At 43.2% G+C, this 20174-nt stretch overlaps 1 protein-coding gene across 3 annotated transcripts in view; it reads left to right on the forward strand.

Annotated features, from left to right (window-relative positions):
* Nucleotides 1-20174, forward strand: part of LOC136423014 (platelet binding protein GspB-like) — a 45621-nt gene that overhangs the window by 17189 nt on the left and 8258 nt on the right. For 2 of the 3 annotated variants that reach the window (XM_066410997.1, XM_066410999.1), the window contains 7 exons: nt 12439-12539; nt 12964-13057; nt 13648-17840; nt 18109-18331; nt 18724-18958; nt 19498-19559; nt 19966-20089. In XM_066410997.1, coding sequence (XP_066267094.1) covers nt 12439-12539; nt 12964-13057; nt 13648-17840; nt 18109-18331; nt 18724-18958; nt 19498-19559; nt 19966-20089 — 5032 coding nt within the window. The remainder of the gene's footprint in view (nt 1-12438; nt 12540-12963; nt 13058-13647; nt 17841-18108; nt 18332-18723; nt 18959-19497; nt 19560-19965; nt 20090-20174) is intronic. The other variant, XM_066410998.1, reaches the window with a different exon arrangement.

Genomic DNA, 20174 nt, shown 5'->3' on the forward strand with positions numbered 1-20174 from the left:
ATTTCTGGCTACAGGCGCTACATTCTAATGCAGACACGTACATGTACACTTCATGGTGTTAACGTTTCTAACGATCAGGGTCATGTGAACGTTAACTCGTAATGATCAACCAATCACGGATAAGGGTACCCTGGGAACGTGAATACGTGAACGCGGAAGATCGGGAAAACAACACAACGTTGTCAGTGATTTCTGCAAGAAAAGGGTTGTAAAATGGATATTGCATCCTTGAAACCATTTCAGTACGATACTGACGCAAATTTGCTAAAACTGGCGGTGAATATCAATAACATAAAGATTTCGTTACCCATGATATATCCAATGTTGCCGTCAAAATGTCGCATTGAGTACCTTAAATTCAGTACGCACGGACAAACATGTATATTTAAATGTAAAATAAGTCGCTGTACTTGAGTGTAGCGCCACTATGTCTATGTGTATCTTGTTTCTGATTTAAAAAAAAAAAAAAACCCAAAACATGTATATTGATACGGGGATATGATCGCATTGCAAATCTCATATTCATGTCGGCTTGCGTGAATTTAGGTCAATCATGTTTCCGAAAACGCGCCCGCCTGGCGATACGGATTTGAACGTTCACAAGGCCGCAGTAATTTCCCATTGCGATAAAGATGGCTAAATGACACTGGCAACCCGGCAAATTATTGACAAACCAGGAATAATGCTAGGGTCACATTTCCAAGCCGGTGCCCGGCCGGGCTGTTTACGGAAACGAAAAGTGTGATATAAATGACCACAAAACGCACAAACGTCAAAAATATTAATCATGGGAATAATTTTCTTGTCATACACTTCCATTTTTCGTTCCCGCAAAGAGCCCGGCCGAGCCCCGGTTTGGAAATGTGACCGTAGCATAAAGGTGCAGCACAAAAACAAGTCACCGTGTAACTTACTGTGTATTGTATCCAGGGAGCCTGGAAAACAGGTCAAGCTAGAGACCTGAGTGTATACGCTGGTCAAATAAATAAATGTAAAATGAAATAACGTTGAAAAGCATTTTTAAGCCACCGATGCTTTCCTCACAAGAAGTTGCAACTCTTTTGATTTTCCTGTTTTTTTCTTCTTCATGGAATTTAAAAAAAAAAATTATTTAAGGCCTGCCGACAATATGTTTTGGTGGGTTCTGCGCATACTGTGATGTTTACCAAACACAAAATCACCGTGTGATTAAAAATACCTCAGTCGCCTTGCGATGTGTCTGAAAATGATATAGATATTCAAAGGTCGTTTCATATTACTTACCGCCCCCTTGATACGACAAAAGCAAAGACTCAAAAGAACGAGCATTGTCAAACATCTAATAGCATTTAATCACAAATATACAGAACATTGTGCTACTGTAAGGGTTATTTTGTTAGTAGCTTGTACTGCGTTTGGCTTGTAAAAATCGGTGATCTTTGTTGCTACGATAGATCTATACTAATAGCGAAATGTATTTATCAACGGGTTAATGTTACTTATCGTTCCGGGGGCGCCAAGGCCGCTTGCTTTGTATTCTGCCTTTGTACCTGGCAGTATAACTGTGCCCTAAATGGGTAATGTACTTATGAAGGTTATATCCCAATGATAACGTGGATGCGGTCTTGCTGATGACATCGCCGAGGAAAGTCGAAAGCAGAAGGGTAACACACGTTCGGTCGCACACGTACGCACGCACGCACGCACGCACACATATATATATATACATATATATATATATATATATATATATATATATATATATATATATATATATATATATATATATATATACACGCACACATAGGTGCACACACATACGCAAACATATATGTATATATACACACGCATACATAGGTGCACACACATACGCAAGCACACACATACACACGCATGTTTCCATACCATTATGCACATCGATGACGTTCAAAGATTTTTGCTACTCATCTAGATACATACACGGAAAATGTTGATACACCTTACGTCCCTTCGTTCTTCGGTTATTGTCACTTTCTAAAGCAGCCCGATTCCTTACAATATAAAGCGTCCATTGGGATGATATTCTGTACGTTACAATAAAAAAAATCTCTTTGATGATAAAGATTTGGCACGCCATTAGGTTCGCCGGGCCTGGACACGCTTGTCGTTTCTTGGAAACCGTTCCGTTATCAGACGTCCAGGGACCTTTCATTACCACAAGAAACGCGGTTTCTCTCTTTATGATCGCCCCGGAGTGGGGAATGAAACTACGTACGTGGGTGTATCATAAGGAAAGGTCAACGTCTGAAAGATCCAGCCTGCTTTTAAATACTCGCCACGACACGCTAAGTGCCTAGATTACTAGTCTTAGCCGTTTGTAAGCCCTAAATGTCTTACAATTTGAAGTCATCCTCTTTTTGGTTTATTTTAACAATCTTTTGACAGGAAAATCAGATGGATTAATTCCCACGATTTTCACAAGCGTGGATTTTTTTCCTCATTGGTTACATTGTATGATGGAATGATATTCTTAGCCGTTGGTAAGCCCTAGATGTCTACAACTTGAAGTTATCCAACATTTTGGATTACACTAACAATCTTTTGACAGGGAGAAGGAGAATAATATCATACCATTTGCAAATAATCATTTTAACTGGCGTGGATTTTTTTCTCAGCGGTAACTCTGATGGTATTCTGTTGCTGTATAGAGGGCATATCTTTGTCCTTTGGATCGAGAAAGATCCCACGTACAGTTTAACACATGAAAGATGATGTCGGGTGATTTACCTTCACCGTTTAGCATGTCACAGAACGCCCCTGAAAAATCATTGCAGATAGATAAGCCTTGCCTGCGATCGATGTTTCAGACCGGACCCATAGATAAGGGAGTTACAGCAAATGGCGGAGGCAAACGGTTGGCCTAGTTTTCTTCACCGTGCGCATAACGCATCCGTTACTGTCATTACCTACTGGAAGCGGAGGTTTTGTTTCAGTGGCGGTGTGTGTCCGTATGTACGACGTAGTTGCCGCGATTTGATGGTGATGATATTTGTACGTGGGTAGGTGTTGCCACGCCGAAGATTCATATTATTTGTTAGCCTCATAGAAATTTTCCTTGGTACTACCGTGGAACGCCTGGTTGTAATACCTTTTGTTTCTTACATGGTACATGTATGTTGTTGACTTGATTGTGGCAGATTGAGTTTGATTCGGGAGGAGGTTACTTAATTTTGGGCCCACCGCCCACTAGCAGCTTTTGCGGAAATTGCAGGGGCGTTTTTGTAGGAAGGTTTGAGTGATGCCCCTTATTATTGTAATGTCTGGAAGTCGTCAAATCGCAACCTTTTTATTTGTTACAACTATTATAAACCGTATGTGTTTTATCATTTATAAAGAGTGATAGTTAAGATAGGTTTTAGTTAGTATCTTCGGTTTGCAGATGCTGTATAGTACATATTGTTCATGATGTATGTTACAGCATCTCTTGAATATCGCCGACATCGCTTGCCGCAAGTTGATCCAGAAACGACGTAGTTTATTCGCGAGAAGTGCTCTTTTCGCACGATTCAAACGCATTACGCACAAGGTCGGGAGCTATCATCGGATGTACAGCGGAAATTGGTGAAGAGTTCCGCGCGTATCGTTAAAGAAACACAACGGTATGGTGGATATAGATGGTTTTTAACGCCTCGAAGGTCAAAACCACTCCGAGACCTGAGCCGACTTCACCGATCAGCAGTCAACGGTGTCTGATGGAGAATTACTTGAAACTGTTGTTAGTTGTCTTGTGATTCGCCGTTTCTTGGAGCAAAAAGATGGCGCCACATGGTTGTGACGTGCATGTTCTTCGTACGCTAAGATTTTTAATTGCACCTGGATGCCAGCCATTTCAAAGTACGTGACAACACTACTACAGCTACTATAGCCAAGAATACTCTACAAGTAGAGGTTCGGTTCCTGCTGGTTTTTGACGTGTTTTTTTAGGCGTTTTAAATTTGTCGGGCACGTTTGACTTGACGATATAAAGGAAACGGGACAAAATATAAAGCCCGACAAAAACGCCTAAAACACGTCAAAAACCAGCCGGGGTCGAACTTCTGCTTGGTGAGTAAGCCCGGAACTGGATGTTGCGTTTCTGTTCGCCCTCTCAGTATACGACTGTGCAAGGACATTATATTTAATGTCCTTGGACTGTGCGACAACAGTCTCAATCAATGGATTAATCCATCGATTCTATGATGCCAATTTGTGCAAATTACAGACACGTGACACATTGACCTGTTGATCGACCGTAGCAGATAGTTTGTAGTGTCCTCCGTCTCTCCACCGAATGAATCAATCGCTTCCATAAACCCGTCACTTTATTCGCATTACAGACACTTGATACGTTTGAGTAAAAAATGAACCAGTGAGCAGGTAGTTTGTGGCCTCCCCCGTCACTACTTTGTCATCAATTGTAGTTTAAAGACATTTCATCAAAACGTTTAGAATTCGATTCATTTCACTTGAGATCAATATTATATGTGATATATTATCATGTCATATATATATATGTATAAAGTATGCTGTAACGCGAGTTTCCTAGACATTGCACAGCATAGAGTCCCTCGCGGGAAGCCGTATGCAGCTTGTTGTGTCTCTTCCATACTAATGTGGACGCCGCGCTGTGCCGATGGTATTTCACCCAGCCCCGCGGTGACGCTATCGGAGACTCGGCTGATTCTTCCCCTTATTGCTTCATCACCGAACCGCGATGGCGACATATCCAGGACGGGCTGTTTGTAATTGCTCCACTGGAGGATCTCACGCCATCTAAAAATCGATAGTTACATTTGTAAATCGTATTTCCGCACGTACTTGCTTATGTAAGCTTAGATGTGTTTTCAATGCAAATTTGTAATCGTTATATGTTTGGAATAATTAATAGCGTTCACTTCATTTGGTGCTTAACGTTTGTATCGGAAGTAATGACCGAAGACGATGGAATCGTTAATTTTGTTTTTGTTTGTGTCAAAGAAATTGTATTCGAACGTATGCCATGTGTTGGTTGGCATACGGTTGCGCTAATTTTGTTTGTGTTTGTGTCAAAGAAATTATATTAGAACGTATGCCATGTGTTGGTTGGCATACGGTTGCGCTAATTTTGTTTGTGTTTGTGTCAAAGAAATTGTATTAGAACGTATGCCATGTGTTGGTTGGCATACGATTGCGCTAATTTTGTTTGTGTTTGTGTCAACGAAATTGCGTTACAACGTAGGCCATGCGTTGGCAGGCATACGTTTGCGCTTTAAGAAGTGGAATTTTGAAACATTAGATATTTTGATATCGTTATCAATATCGTCCTCCTTTTACACAGATTATAGTCATCACTTCGTGTGTTTGAGACTTTTTCATCATCACATTGCGGGTCTAATTTAAAATATGTTGAATTGCCTAGTTTGAAGAAAATGCAGCCTATCAAAGTTCTCTTCACAGAAATCATAAGAAGTACATGCAGAAGATGGCCTTTGTAACGGATTCGTTTCCTCAGAGGTTCGAAAAAGAAATACCATCATGTGACAGCGTTACTATCTGCAAATTCATATTCAGTAGCAACGTCTTGGCTTTGTGTAACCTACTTAACTCTTCGGAAGCATAGCGATGTCTGTGAGATGGTCCACTGAAATCTTGGCTTTCTTCCTTCAACCTTAAGACACCGCACTGTCGCAGTATTTAGTATTCCATTCTAGTGCATGCTGTCTCTTTATTTAAGCTCGAGAAACTACGGTGGAATTGGATTTTGTTAATCGTTCGGAGTTATTATTAGGTCACGATTTGAGAGTTCGGGGTACATGCTGTAAAATGTACTAGGGCTAAGTAGTTTTTGTATGCCGTTACGGTACCTCTGTTTTAACTAGATGGAACTCCGCAGGAATTGGATCTTGTTATCATTGTACGGAATCTATTATCAGGTCATAATTAAGATGATGTCAGAACCATGGGTTCTTCTTTCAGCGTAGAATAGCACCGCATTTTTCTATACCGTTATGGTGTCACCCGTGCACGATGATTTCAGCTCGAGAGAACTCCACTAGGAATTAGATCTTGTTACCGCTGATGGGAATATATCATCAGGTCACGATTTGAAGCTACGAGAGACAGGAAAAGATACTTAAACCGAGGCTTATGTTTTTCAACGTGAAAACTGAAGTAGCATCATATAATTTTAGGATGCCGTTACACGATGATTTCAGCTTGAGAGAGGGAATGGATCATGTTGCTATCGTTGGAATATATCATCAGGTCACGATTTGCAGCTTCGGGAGACAGGAAAAGATACTTGAACCGAGGCTTATGTTTTTCAACGTGAAGACTGAAGTTGCATCATATAATTTTAGGATGCCGTTACACGATGATTTCAGCTTGGGACAACTCCACTAGGAATTAGATCTTGTTACCATTGATGGGAATATATCATCCGGTCACGATTTGAAGCTTCGAGAGACAGGAAAATATACTTAAACCGAGGCTTATGTTTTTCAACGTAAAGACTAAAGTAGCATCATACAATTTAAGGATGCCGTTACACGATGATTTCAGCTTGAGAGAGCTCCGCAGGGATTGGGTCTTGTTACTATCGTTGGGAATATATGTATGAGGTCACGATTTGAGGATTGGAGGGACAGGAAAAGGTACTAGAGCTACTCCATTGCCATGATGATGTTAGATCCGCAAGGGTATCGACTCTTCACTTCAGACATGAAGCACACTGTAATATGAGTGTCGCTGTACGTGCCGTTGGCAGGGTTTACCCGATGAAGGAAGCTTATGTGCGGTCTTATCGCTTGTTCCCGATCGTTTGTAAACACATTTATTATGTACGCTCCATAACTCGAAAACAATAACTGGCGGCGTGTAACTTTAATGTTTACGTAACCTTTAATTTTGTGACTGTTATTCAAACAGGATATATAAAATAGCCCTCGGTCGGCAATTCATTTTGGATGAATGCAGATATTACCAATTTTGCACGTTGGTCAGCATAATGTAGTAATGAAATTATGCTACTTTATACCCTGCAATTATTTTGCATGTTTAGCATAACCAATATGCTGTGACGCAAATCATTTTAGAGTATAATTGGAGCATAGTGTTAGCATGCATAGTTTGGATTCCCATGGTTTTTAATCCATTTATGTGTTCTCGGGGATCCGTTGAGCTTCCAAAGTCCTGGCTGAAAACAACAAGGAGTGTTTAAATCGTTTTATGATTATCGTCGTACCCAGGGCACAGAATAGTCCTCGTCTTGAGTTGTAGAAGGTGTGTACTTTGACCAGCAGACGTCATCCGTGCTACAAAGGCGTTACGCACATGACATAAAGCCGGAGAAAGCCAACACCCCACAGTCAGTTTGCTTTGAATACGTTGCTGACTGCTCGGTCACTTACCCAGTCACGCGTGCACAGGGCGTGGCCTGGTTAGGAAGGCCAGACACGTATGTGCATGTACTCATGTTGTAGCTCCGTTCACATTGAGGTTTGTTGAATTGGGACGGATATTGGTCAAATCCACTTTGATCGGTTAGATTTTGTGAGTTTGAAAGGCCCAAATCGGATTGAATGATGATTTGAATATTTTGAAACCATTTTCGCAGTGGTTTGAGACAGTTTGAAAATAGGCATTATAGGCGAGACACGTATGTGCATGTACTCACGTTGTAGCCCCGTTCACATTGAAGTTGAATTTGTAACGTGGGGACGGATATTGGTCAAATCCACTTTGATCGGTTAGATTTTTTGAATTTAAACGGCCCAAATCGGGCTGAATTCGCATTCTTTTGAAACGGTTTTCGCGGTGGTTTGACCGTTTGAGACAGTTTGAAAATAACCATTTATCTTAATATCTTATTATAATGATAATTTTATACCAATTGTGAACGGGGCTGGAAATGTGTATTTCTTTACTTCAGCCTCAGATTTAGCTTTATTCGATTCAATTCTACCTCTACCTTTTTTTGGACCCGCCAACTTTAAATTATTTAAGACTACTAGTATATGTTCAGTCATCGGTGGTTTCAACTTTTCTGCTTATAATACTTCGTATGTTTTTTAATTTTTTTACTATTGACTAGTTTTCTTCATGTTTAAGCTTTATCGTCTTCGCGTAATATTATTGCCGTCCGTTTGCCTTCACACCACGTTGTGAAATGACATTTATGAATGCTGACGTGTTATATTACTCACCCTAACAGCATAATAATAAGAGAATTGTTCATTTTCATCCGATGAGTCATCGTTTTTGCTCGCCTGTAGAGTCGGATACGGTCCCTTGCGACACCCTCTAGACTTGGTTAGCTCATCCGATTTTTAGTCATGCGTGATGCTAGCAAACGGACGCGTATGTTCTATGGACATTAGGATAAAGGGAATATTGCCGAAGAACATATTGGAAAGATGCGGCGACGCTGCATAGCTAGTAGTTAGGCTTTCGGTGTGTCGTGGTTGCGGAAGCGGATATTAAGTTGAAGTTCAGGGAAGCCGTGCATGGTAGGACAAGGATATATAGCTATAGCCTAAAACCATACGAGAAGGATGCGACGACGCTGCATAGCAGTTTAGGCTTGCGGTGTGTCGTGGCTGGCTGGGTAAGCGGATATTAAGTTGAAGTTCTGGGAAGCCGTGCATGGTAGGACAAGGATAATATAGCTATAGTCTAAAACCATACGAGAAGGATGCGGCGACGCTGCATAGCAGTTAAGGCTTGCGGTGTGTCATGCCTGGGTAAGCGGATATTAAGTTGAAGTTCTGGGAAGCCGTGCATGGTAGGACAAGGATAATATAGCTATAGCCTAAACCATACGAGAAGGATGCGACGACGCTGCGTAGCAGTTTAGGCTTGCGGTGTGTCGTGGCTGGCTGGGTAAGCGGATATTAAGTTGAAGTTCTGGGAAGCCGTGCATGGTAGGACAAGGATAATATAGCTATAGCCTAAACCATACGAGAAGGATGCGGCGACGCTGCGTAGCAGTTTAGGCTTGCGGTGTGTCGTGCCTGGGTAAGCGGATATTAGTTCTGGGAAGCCGTGCATGGTAGGACAATGATGATATAGCCTAAGAACATTTGGGGAGGACGCTGCATAGCGGTTGAGACTTGCCTTGCTCCTTGCTGGCGGAGGCGGACATAATCTAAAATTACCGGGAAGCCCTGCATGCCGTTCGGCATATAGTGATTGTTCGTGCGTCATGCATGACGTCATTTCTCAAACCGAAGCAATTCCCGTCGCTTTGGTTGGACGGCTATGCAACGCTTTCGTGGGCCGCAGTCGACTAATGACACAGAGTCATCGGTGTGCTCTATGTGTTTTTTGATCACCTGCAATCGATATATTTAGAGGTCAATGTTGTGTGGGCCCCACACGATAATGAATATGAGTGTAAGTTGCCGTGTTACATGCGCTGCACGTTGTACCATCATTAATCCTAACATAAACCCCGCGTTTGCCCAACACTGCGAACCCATAAAACGCTGCGCACCCGATGTAGAATAACATGGCCAGTCGGTCGTTAACCCCTGCTGTTGTAAATTGTGCGGGCTCACAGTCCAATCGGATAAACCGACCGCGAGCCAGACGAAAGGAAGTATTTTTCATGGTGCTGTTACGAGAGTGGGCCCGGTATATTTTTTTAACGATATATATATGCTGCAGCTGCACCCGACGATATATGACACTAGAGCTCTACCTTTAAGTGACCACGGTATATTTTGCAATCTATGCTGCACCTGACGAAAATGAATGGTTTATTTTCCGTCCCAAGACACAACAAACAGGAGCAGCCTTCATTGGTTGAAGTGAAGTATAATTAACATATCAACATCAGTCTAAAACCAATAAAGATACATACAATAAACATTACATACCTTACAATACTCAATTTAAAAGCCTGATAGACCGAAAGACCGACCGAAAGCCTGAAAGACCGATGATATATGATACTAGAGCTCTACCTTTATTTAAGGACGTTTTACATATAAAACCTCCTTGCTTTCACAAAACGCATCAAATTCCCGACTGTCCCACTGCAGTCTTCCTCGGATTTCAGGTGAACAGTTACCCACGATCACGTGACTTAAAGGACTCGTGACGTCAGCAAATTGGAAGCTGATACCGCCCGCCGTCCCTGTTGGGTGGTGGTCGGTCTGGTCACGTCTATTCGCATACGACGGCGATAACGATTTGCTTTCAATGCATAACGTTTCAGAATATTACGTATCGCCCGCATAAAATGCCTTGAGTAAGCGCACAGAACATTAAGTCGATGACTTTGAGACCTATTGTGGTACGAAGCTTTAAATCAAACCATAACCCAGTCTCGGTCAAAGTCTATTGAGCGACTGTGGTGTCGGTAGTTTATTACTGCCTGTGTTATATGTCTAGACGTTATGCAAGGGACACGACCTTGCCGTGCATACCGGAGAGGTCGACTGCACAGAACCTAATCTCAAAGCAGCTGTAAAAAGGTAGCCTCGACCAGGCTCCACAGGCCTCTGGAAAAATATGAGAAATTGGCCCAAATACAGATAACGTGCCGGAGAAGTTAGCTCTACTCTCTAGCCAGCTAACTCCTCTGTCATGTTATCTGTTTATTTGGTCAACTTGTACTATTCTTCTAGTGACTTCCATGGAGCCTGGTAGAGGCTGGTGAAAAGGCAACTTCCCGGTTCCGAGCAGCGGGTCTTTCTCCCTGATGGATACTGGCACATGGATACTAGCGTTTCCAAAGCTTCGCGGATCGCTGGAAAGATAATAGAAATTGGTCAAATATAGCGGATAGTATGCTAGGGGAGTCGGTCGGCAAATACGTTCCAATAGGCGGACTATCCACCCTATTTCGCCATTTTTTACCATTTTTCCAGCGATTCACGAAGCCTTGTAGAGGCTACATGGATACTGTCTGGCCCGCGTTGCGATTTTGTCACCGGTGCACCGGAAGATCTGATCTGATGTGCATTATGCAGAACCCACTCACCAATGATTGGTGCAGTGCGCCGTTTATGTGTTTATGAAACATTGAGCCAACATTTTCAGATTATATTGTAACAAAAGTAATAGCATTAAGTTGAGATACACAGATTTGTGCAGAAAACATAATGAATATGCCAGCGATGCCGACGCCGGCCGACCGCTCGTCAAGATCGCGCATTTCGACCTTATTTATCGGTCATCGGGATTGGACACAATTGAAGCATATTATGCCACAGCTATATTTTCGATGTCTTTACCAAACATTGTCACGTTACATAAACACTCTAGCGGCTGCAATGCGTGTACGAATCGGCAGTGTCGCATGTATTGTGGTGAGTCATAAACCATGGTTCCTCGCCTCGTTCAGTGAAAATTTGCCGAGCATAGAAACGAAACCTGTTATGGAATCAGAACACGCTATATATTCAGAACCACGTAACTATATAGATCTTACTGAATAAAATCATCATCAAATACTGTAGGTAAAGAAACAATTGCCCCGTTGGGTCTTCATCACGGCTACGATAAAACGGAATCTGGTATAGAATCAGAACACGTTATACAAGTGTTTATTCAGAACCACGTATATAGGTGAAGAAACAATTACCCCGTGGGGTCTTCAGCGGAGGCTACAATAAAACGATGTTTGCCGCTCACGCGCCTTGGCGTGACTTACTCCTTACGTCCATCCCGTGATTATCATCTTACGAAAATCTCAGCGGACATTAGCGTGCGTCGATCGTTACATTCTCCGTTAAGCGTCAATAGACCGATCCCGATCCACGTCCCTTAATGCCCTAGCAACTCGAACACATCAATCAAAATTAGCCGTACTCGGTCAAAATATTGGACACGTCCTCCGATGATCACGTGGCCAAATTCCGTTCTCTTATTGGCTGAATGGCTAATTTTGATTAACAGCTAGGGTCGCTGAAACGTGATAAATCTTGTATTCCCCTCATGAGCGATTCCATTTAGTAGAAGTTACTCTACCGTAGATGCAGTCTACTGAAGGAAGCACTTAGCTAAAGCACGGCTTGATGCAAGAAAATCCTTTTTTTTGCCTTTGCTGTACATGTCTTGTGGGATTATTTGATGTAGACTGAACCCATAACTCTCTGCAGTTTTTCAAAGAACTTTGTTTTGAAAGACCATAAGCTGAAGGAATTGTTATTTTCTTGAACTGTTATTGACATTTTCACAACCTTATTACACAATGAACACATTTGGTACTAAGCTTCACCATACGACCATACATGTACAGTTTGAATATCGAATAGCCTTATCTTTCTTCTATCATTAATGTACATGTATATTCTGTATATGTTATGTTCATGTGTGTCACGAAGTTTTGTCCAGTTATGTTTGTTGATAAGGACCACAGGAAGAGGAGCTGCAATGTACTTGTACATTGTTAATCTAATTGTGGATCTTGATAAACTCAAACTCAATCATAGAACGGTTTTGTTTCCCCCTCAGTTGCTGCCAGATGGCTCGACCCCGTTACACCTGGCCTGTCGGGAGGGCTTCCACGATGTGGTGGACTATCTCATCGTCAAGGGCGCAGATATTAACATCAGGTGTGCAAAATATCAAGCTTTCCACTCTTTAGATGTCGAAAGGAAACAGAAAAATCTCAAGGTTGCTAACATGCAAAGTAGTAATGATGAATATATGATGAACTAATGATCATATATGTCAAACTAATGATAACAATGAAAAATCGCAATACAATAAAGCCTATCGTACAGCTTAAACGTACAGTATGAAAAGAATACAGCAAAGATTAGGGGAGATGAACGACGTATAACTTATGTTTTAAGTCGATTGGTCGTCAGAAGGTTGTAACACAAAGATCTGTTACTAGTTTCGACCTTTTCATTCAAAAGTCTTCATCAGAATCTAAATATGTTTTATAAATAATTTTTCCAAAAAAAAAGAAGAAACAACAATTAGATCAAATCAAATCATGTACACATTTTGATGTCTTTCTTTATTTTTCAGGGACTCTGCCGGGAAGACAGCTTTGCAATATCAAGCACAAGCTGCAAATAGTACGTCAGCTTCAAATGGAACATTACAAGCATCAGAAGAACAGGTGAATCCTTGTGGAGAATTATCTTTGTCAATGAATCGATCTTTGAATGAACACATGATGGGTTTTTGTACTTGTATAATTGCTAACTTGTTGTTCCTTCATAAAAATGGTGGGAAATACGACCCTAATGAAAAGTCACAGTACTCTGACATTGGTGCCAACTGCCATGGTATTTAATCTAAGGATAAGGCATGATGAATTATGATAATGGTCAATACATGTTATGGCAGTATTGATGCTTAATTACCGAGGGATCTGGACTGAGGTGGTGTCAATGCAGCATCAATGCCATACTAATCCAGCATTAGTGTTGCACTAATCCAGCATCAGTGTGGCACTAATCCAGCATCGATGCAGCAGCAATCCAGCATCAATCCAACACTAATCCAGCATCAATGCAGTATCAATCCAGCATCAATGCAGCACCAGTTCAGCATCAAAGCTGCAGCATAACACACCAATTTTGGAAGGGTTGTCATCAATGTGTAATACACATATTTGCACTGTATTTTTACTTTTACTAGCAGTTTTTACCAACGTTGTGAAAGCTATTGAGACTTGACTTTTTCTTGCCCTTTGTTCTATAACAGCCAGAAGAAGCTGCGGATGAGGTAAACCAGCTGACGGCAAAGCCTGCATCAAGGTGCAATGGACAGGACAACATCGGAAACAAGAGAACAGCTGAATCAGCTACCACCTCCTCACTGTCCCAAGACATTAGACCTCCACTTGCTGCTAGTACTCCCAATCTGATGAAGCTACACAGCCTGAAACAGGCACTTAGCACCACACAGGGCAAGAGGAAGAGGGAAGGAAAAGATCAGAGTTTCTCAGGCATCAAACGAATACCTGGGCAGAATGGTGTTCATAGCTATGGGGAAGGTACCAGAGCAAGGTGGTCTCCAGAAGCTAAGAGAATCTCGTCCAAAGACCTGGGTGCTATGAAACACATGGGAGGGGATGAAAGACATAACAGAACGGTGGCTCAATACACGCCAACTCCAATTGCTACTTTGAATGGATCCAAAGCAAAAGAAACAGATGATTCGGCAGATGAGATGTCATCCTCGGCTATGACAGTAACCCTCCCTGGCAGTATCATCAATGCTGTGTCAAAAGTGAACGGGAATTCGACAATCAAAAGTAGTAGAACTCCAGAGAAAGATGATAGAAAGTCTATGGCAGTTAAGCCTGACAATAGAATTGGTTACAAAGATCCACGGATGATATCGAGGGAGGTAAGGTATGCCGGGATCCATGTAACCAAAGACCCAAGACTTGCATCAAGAAAGGCAGTTTCCCCACTGCTCAAAACAGCTTCAGAATCATCATCAGTTGGGCATCTTAGATCAAGTGGAGCCCATTCTAATCATGATAGGGTAAAACCTGTAAGAGAAGAACATCCTTTTGGAAGTCAGCCAAAGAAAGTGACAGATGAAAAAGTATCTGAGAGTAGTGTGCAAGATACAGAGCAGCAAAATTCACAAGTTGTCAGAAGACAACTCAAGGTGTATTCGTCTAGCAAAAGCAAAGAGAGAAGAGAAGCTTTGAATTCTAGACAAAATGCTCGAAGCATGGCTGAGGAGATAGCAAGAGATTTGTTGCACATAATTCCCCTTCCTGAAGTCACGACTTCCGGGGTGACGTTACAGTCTTCAGAAAGTATAAGGACCTCCTCATATGTAAGGACGTTGAAAGATAACGGCACAGACGCCTCAGATGAAGAGAATTCACGTAGACCTCCCCCTCTTATACACAAAAGTGTATTGACTAGCATGTCAAGTGAGGTGGAGAGAGAAAGGCATGACATTCCTCCCACAATGACACGTGCTACAGAGTATGAGATGGAGACTCATCACAAATCCATGGCAAAGAGCGAAGCTTCCCAAAACGACAGCATGTCTGACCTTACAACTCCGCTCCAGATTCGTATTCCTAAACCCAGGGAGGCAATTTTGCAGAGGCATGCCTTACCTCCTGAACTCAGCCCGCAGGGAGACAACCACTTGCTGCAGACCTGCACAGGAGACGACAATGGACCACTAGACCTGTCCTTGAAGAGAAACGGTTCGACCGCATCCCACGTGCAATCTGCAGCAAACTCAAAGACCCGAAATACCTTGCAGCCTCCTGTTCTGTCCCCGAAACCGATCCCACCCATACCTTCTTCACTGGAGATGGCATCTCTTCGCACACGTTCCTCCCCTGCGTTACTGTCTCCAGACATCGCTCGCTCCCCCGTTCCAATCATGCAAGACTCCCCACTCTCCGAAACAGCACGGCACTCCCCAAACACTGTCATGTACAACCCCCTCACCCTGCCAATTGCGAGAGGACTTTCAGGCCGACCTGAACAGCCTCAGATTTTACCACCTCTACCAAGGTGTGAAAAGATGAGCCATCTGGTAGCCCCTAACGGAGCCTCAACTGTTCATGGCATCCCCATGGCAACTGTGGTACCGAGTGTGGTTAGAAACTGGGGAGGGTACGTCCAGAATGGGAACGGTGTATCTGAAGGTGTTCCAAGCAACGTGTTCGTGAGACCATCAGCATCGGACATGATGGGGCTGCTCGCATCAGCCAGTGTGCTCACCCGCAGGACTCCAACACTGGAGCAGCTGCTGAAGACACCCTCGATGGTCAACAAGTCGCAGTCTGCTCCCGTGCTGAGTACAGCTGCTGCTGCCCAATCAGCCACAACTGCCTCGGGCGTTGCTGCAACCATTCATCCCATGGCTGCCCCAGTCCAGAGCACGGCAGCAGTTAGTTCTCCACCAATGACAATCTCGAAGCACCTCGCTGATTCGACTCTGGTTCGACCCGTTGCAACGTCAACACACCTAGCAGCTCACCCAATCACATCTGCATTTAAGTACGCAGTTCAGCCACTCATGAGTTCTTCCCAAAGTACTGGCGTGTTGAACCTTCAGTCAGCAACAATGCCATCCCTTCCAGCAGCTGTGGGACCTCTTCCATTAGACAAGGACAGTCACGAGGCATCGGCACTGATGAAGGCGTATTCTACCTTTGAGCACACTCCTGCCAAAACTGCCACCCAAACGTTTTCATGCCTGCAAGATGCTCCTGCTCGTTCTCTTTCACAAGACAGACCTAGTACAGTCAGAACTCCAAAGAAAGAAGTACAATTGGAGGGAGCGGTATCTAGAAACAATGATGTGAAGACCTCTAGCAGCTCCGGTAAGATACATGAATCGAGTAAGCTGACTTTACCTGTCTCGTCGCAGCACCCTGTTCTCGCGGTGCCTCCCATGGTTGTCGATTCCGGTTCCTCACCCTCAGAACGTAACATATGGTCCAAGTTGATGCCGCTAGGACCTCCTGCGAACAGCCCGAGGAATCTCGCCAACAGCCCTCGCGATGCGCGCGAACAGGAGGTGGCAGAGATTCTCTCCAACATGTCCACCCCCCTGGGGTCACCGGCTCCCCCACCCATGGAGTCGCCAACCCCCTCCCCCCACCCCAGCAGACCTTGTACTCCATCAAGAGAAGGCAGGACATTGCTGGGGGAGGGGGACAGCAAACACGTGGGTGCGTTTCCATGTTTGGAGAGCATGCTTCAAAAGCCTCCGTTGTCTCTCTCAAATAACACCGCCAATGTGTCGACCCCAAATAGGACCACATCCACCATGCAACAAAGTACGGTAAAGACCAGGTTCTCCCCTCCTGCTAAAATCAAGACCAGCCCGGAGTCAAAGACTAGGACAAGTATTCCTGGGACGATACGACCCGGTACAGACTCAAAGGCGCAACAACCGTTTTCTGACAAACACTCAACAGAAACTGCAAACAGACCAAATGAGCCTGTCTGTGCAGATAAACCGTCAATGCCAACAATCAAGACGGAAGTGACTGAGACTAAAGCAGTAAAGGAGCAGGCTAATGTCTCACCGATGAGAATGTCAAGATCACCCCATTCACGACCGTCTTCTACTTGTATCCGAACGACCCCAGCTAACATCGCTGCAATTCTGTCTATGAAATCCAACCTTCCTCCGCAAAGAGCCTTGTACCCCCTGGTAACCTCAAACACAAACATGACAACAAATTCTGTCTCAGCGTCAGGATTTCCTTTATCGAATCTAGGATTTTCGATAACGAAAATTAGTCCACCAAATTCCTCCTCGGGCAATGGACCAAGCAGCTTGCCTCCTACGTTGACAAGCAGTGCGCCTTCGACAACAACAGGCGTATCACAATCCTTAGACACAAAGTATAGTCATTCTCATACTAACACGCTCTCCGGGCAGGGACCAATCTTGGCAGGCAAAGTTGTTTCACAGTGTACCGAGGGAAATCTGATGCAAAGTCGCGACATCGACAAAGTATCCCCAATACAGAAAGAAGAAAAAGAAGGAAAGTTTGATGTCCGTCATTCGACTGCAGATTTGTCTACAACTGAACCAATTGCCATTGCTCCATCAGCTGCTGTTTCCTCCAGTACTCCAAACAACCAATCAGAAGACAGTCCTGTTCCAGTCAGAGAAGCACCTGATAGGTCAGAAAGTGTGACATCATCACCTGAAGCTGTTGTCGTGCTGGATACAACAACAAATGGGTTCACTAGAAAATCAAGAAAATTCACAAAAGCATCCCACAGAGCAAGACGAAGAGAAGACAGATTGAAAGAAATTGCAAGCAAATCACAGAGAACTGCTGAACAGTTTCCTGGAGAAAAGTCTAAAGTTTCTGAAAGGATGTCATCGGACCAAGATGAGAAGGACTGTCAAAGAGAAATGTCAGACTATTCTACTGATAACAGAAGGTATGCTTGAAGCAAAGTTACGTGTATCTGAGGCTTGTGTGGTACTTTGAATTACATGTATACTTTATCAAAAGTATTGTTAGTATGCAGTATTTGTTAAAATCATGCAGACTCTCATGGAAACTAAAAGCATTAAAGTGACTTGTAGTCAAAGCATGTAGCTACAGTTCTTTTAAGAAATTGCTGAAATACAGTACTGGATGAATATCTACCATGCTGTATTTTAGTGAATACGAAGTTGTAAACACTTTTTCCACACACCTTCTAGGGACTCAGAATCCAGTGCTTTCAGTGACACAGCTGACACAAACATGGACGGTCTCCACCACAGGAGATATGGGAGACGGTCAGGTACGTTGTCACCACGACAACAGAGGGAGTTCCGCAGGCTGAAGGATTCAGAAGGCTTCGTGCGAGACAAGAAGCCGCCCAAGACAATGAACCTGTATGAAGACACATCCTTGCTGGGCAGGGAACAGAGATACCTTCAGGTAAATAAGTTGACTTAGATATAAGATGTAGATAACTAACTGTCTTGTGTTGGGAAAGCAGCTGCATTGATTTTATGTTTGGATTTTGGATCAGCAACTTAGTGGAGAGTAGCCTGGTATCGATCCTTTTTTAGCCCCAGCCTGTGCCTCTGATTGCTGTCCTACCGACTAGTTTCAGTCTGGCATTTGGCATTTAGATATTTGTAATCAGAAGTTCAATCCCAGTTGCACTGCTTCTATGAAATGTTCAATGGCCAAAATAACAAATGATGCAAGGGCCAAGTGTTCAGACTATAGGTCGGGGTCAATCTAAGAGCTAGCTAAGATAGAATTGATAGCAAGCTAGAGTTGAGTTGACTGAAATTGTAATTTTTTGTGTGTTCCCTTTCCAGCGGGCCATGATGCGCTTCCAGGAGATGGAGCTAGCCGACAAGGGTCTCCCTGTGGAAGCTGTTGTGAGGAAAACTCCCTCCAACAAGCCTGTAGGAGTGGCTGGGACCAGGGGCAGAGGGGGGCGGTACATCAGTTCACGTCACTCGTGTGACACGGGCCAGCATCCCGGACCAGACCGGCCGCATAAGGCTTGGCACCCGCGGGGTCGCAGGAGAGGGATGTGGCAACGGGGAGGTGAGCATTAGAACAATAATAGTAGACCTTAGATGTCTTTGATGGCTGATACAATAAGCTAGTGTAGGGTAGAGTGCTAGGTTTGCATTTGCAAGGTTTTATGGTACATCTACATGTGTATAATACTGCTTTCTCTACTTAGCACTTATGGGAAAGTTTATGGCAGTTAGAAACACACAACTACTAATGTGGACTAAGCCTTTGCTGTAGTGCTTGCACAACCCAAGCCCAAGGGTTCTAGAAACTGAGATATATGTAGACACTGACCTATGCATTAAAGTTGTTGGAAGGGTTTTAAGGATGTTTTAGTTCATGGTAGTGTTATTGGAGAAATTCACTGATTTCTATGGACAATGTAATAGATGGTGTTGCAATTTAAGTGGTATTAGCTGAATCAGGTTTGTTCACTGGCAATGACTTTTTATGGTGCAAAGGATGAATCATTAACTCAATGTGAAAACAAAACAAGTATTGTTCACACATGGTGTAACAGGAATTGCAAATGGCACTGATGAGAGTGTTGTTTGATATTGATACAGTTGAACGTCCTCGCAAGATCAAAAGAGCTGTTTCCAGGACATCTGAGTGTAGCAACAATGCTGTAAGTAATGCTCTTTTTACTACTTCTACTTGTTATGTTCACTTGTAAATAGTTATGTTATGTTTGGTTTAATTCAAGAACTTGAGAATTTTTATAATATGCCTTTCAGTGTGCAAATGGTACATCCCACTATTTGCCTGTCACACTTTATCACTGAAAAATATATGAAAGAGAATCTTTCTCCTTCACTACTGGGAAGGGGGGCATTTGTAGCATCTTCTTTACAACATATTGCCAGCTGTCATGACAACAGTTTGATACACTGTTTTCCCAAAAATTTGAAAATGTCAACATGAGTTTCGAAAACTTTTCCTGCGTGGTAGTGCTTTGAATGAAACATCATAAAAATTATCAATTTAGAAGCTATGATAATCATATACTAACTCTCCTTCATCTGTTTGTGTAGGAAGCAGCCAGCAGCTCTGACTTGACGAAGGAGACTGGTGACACCACAGCACAACAGCAGAGGACATCAGCTCACTCCTCAAACAGCATCAGTAGGAACCCTGGGATGAAAGAAGGTAGGAACAGTATGTACACGTGTTTGCTTGTTTTTGGCAACTCCTCAGGGGTGGAGAGATTTCTTGTGGTATTAATGCTATTCCAACATATGTA

The sequence above is a fragment of the Branchiostoma lanceolatum genome, chromosome 17 (genome assembly GCF_035083965.1).
Source record: "Branchiostoma lanceolatum isolate klBraLanc5 chromosome 17, klBraLanc5.hap2, whole genome shotgun sequence".
Classification (NCBI taxonomy): domain Eukaryota; kingdom Metazoa; phylum Chordata; class Leptocardii; order Amphioxiformes; family Branchiostomatidae; genus Branchiostoma; species Branchiostoma lanceolatum.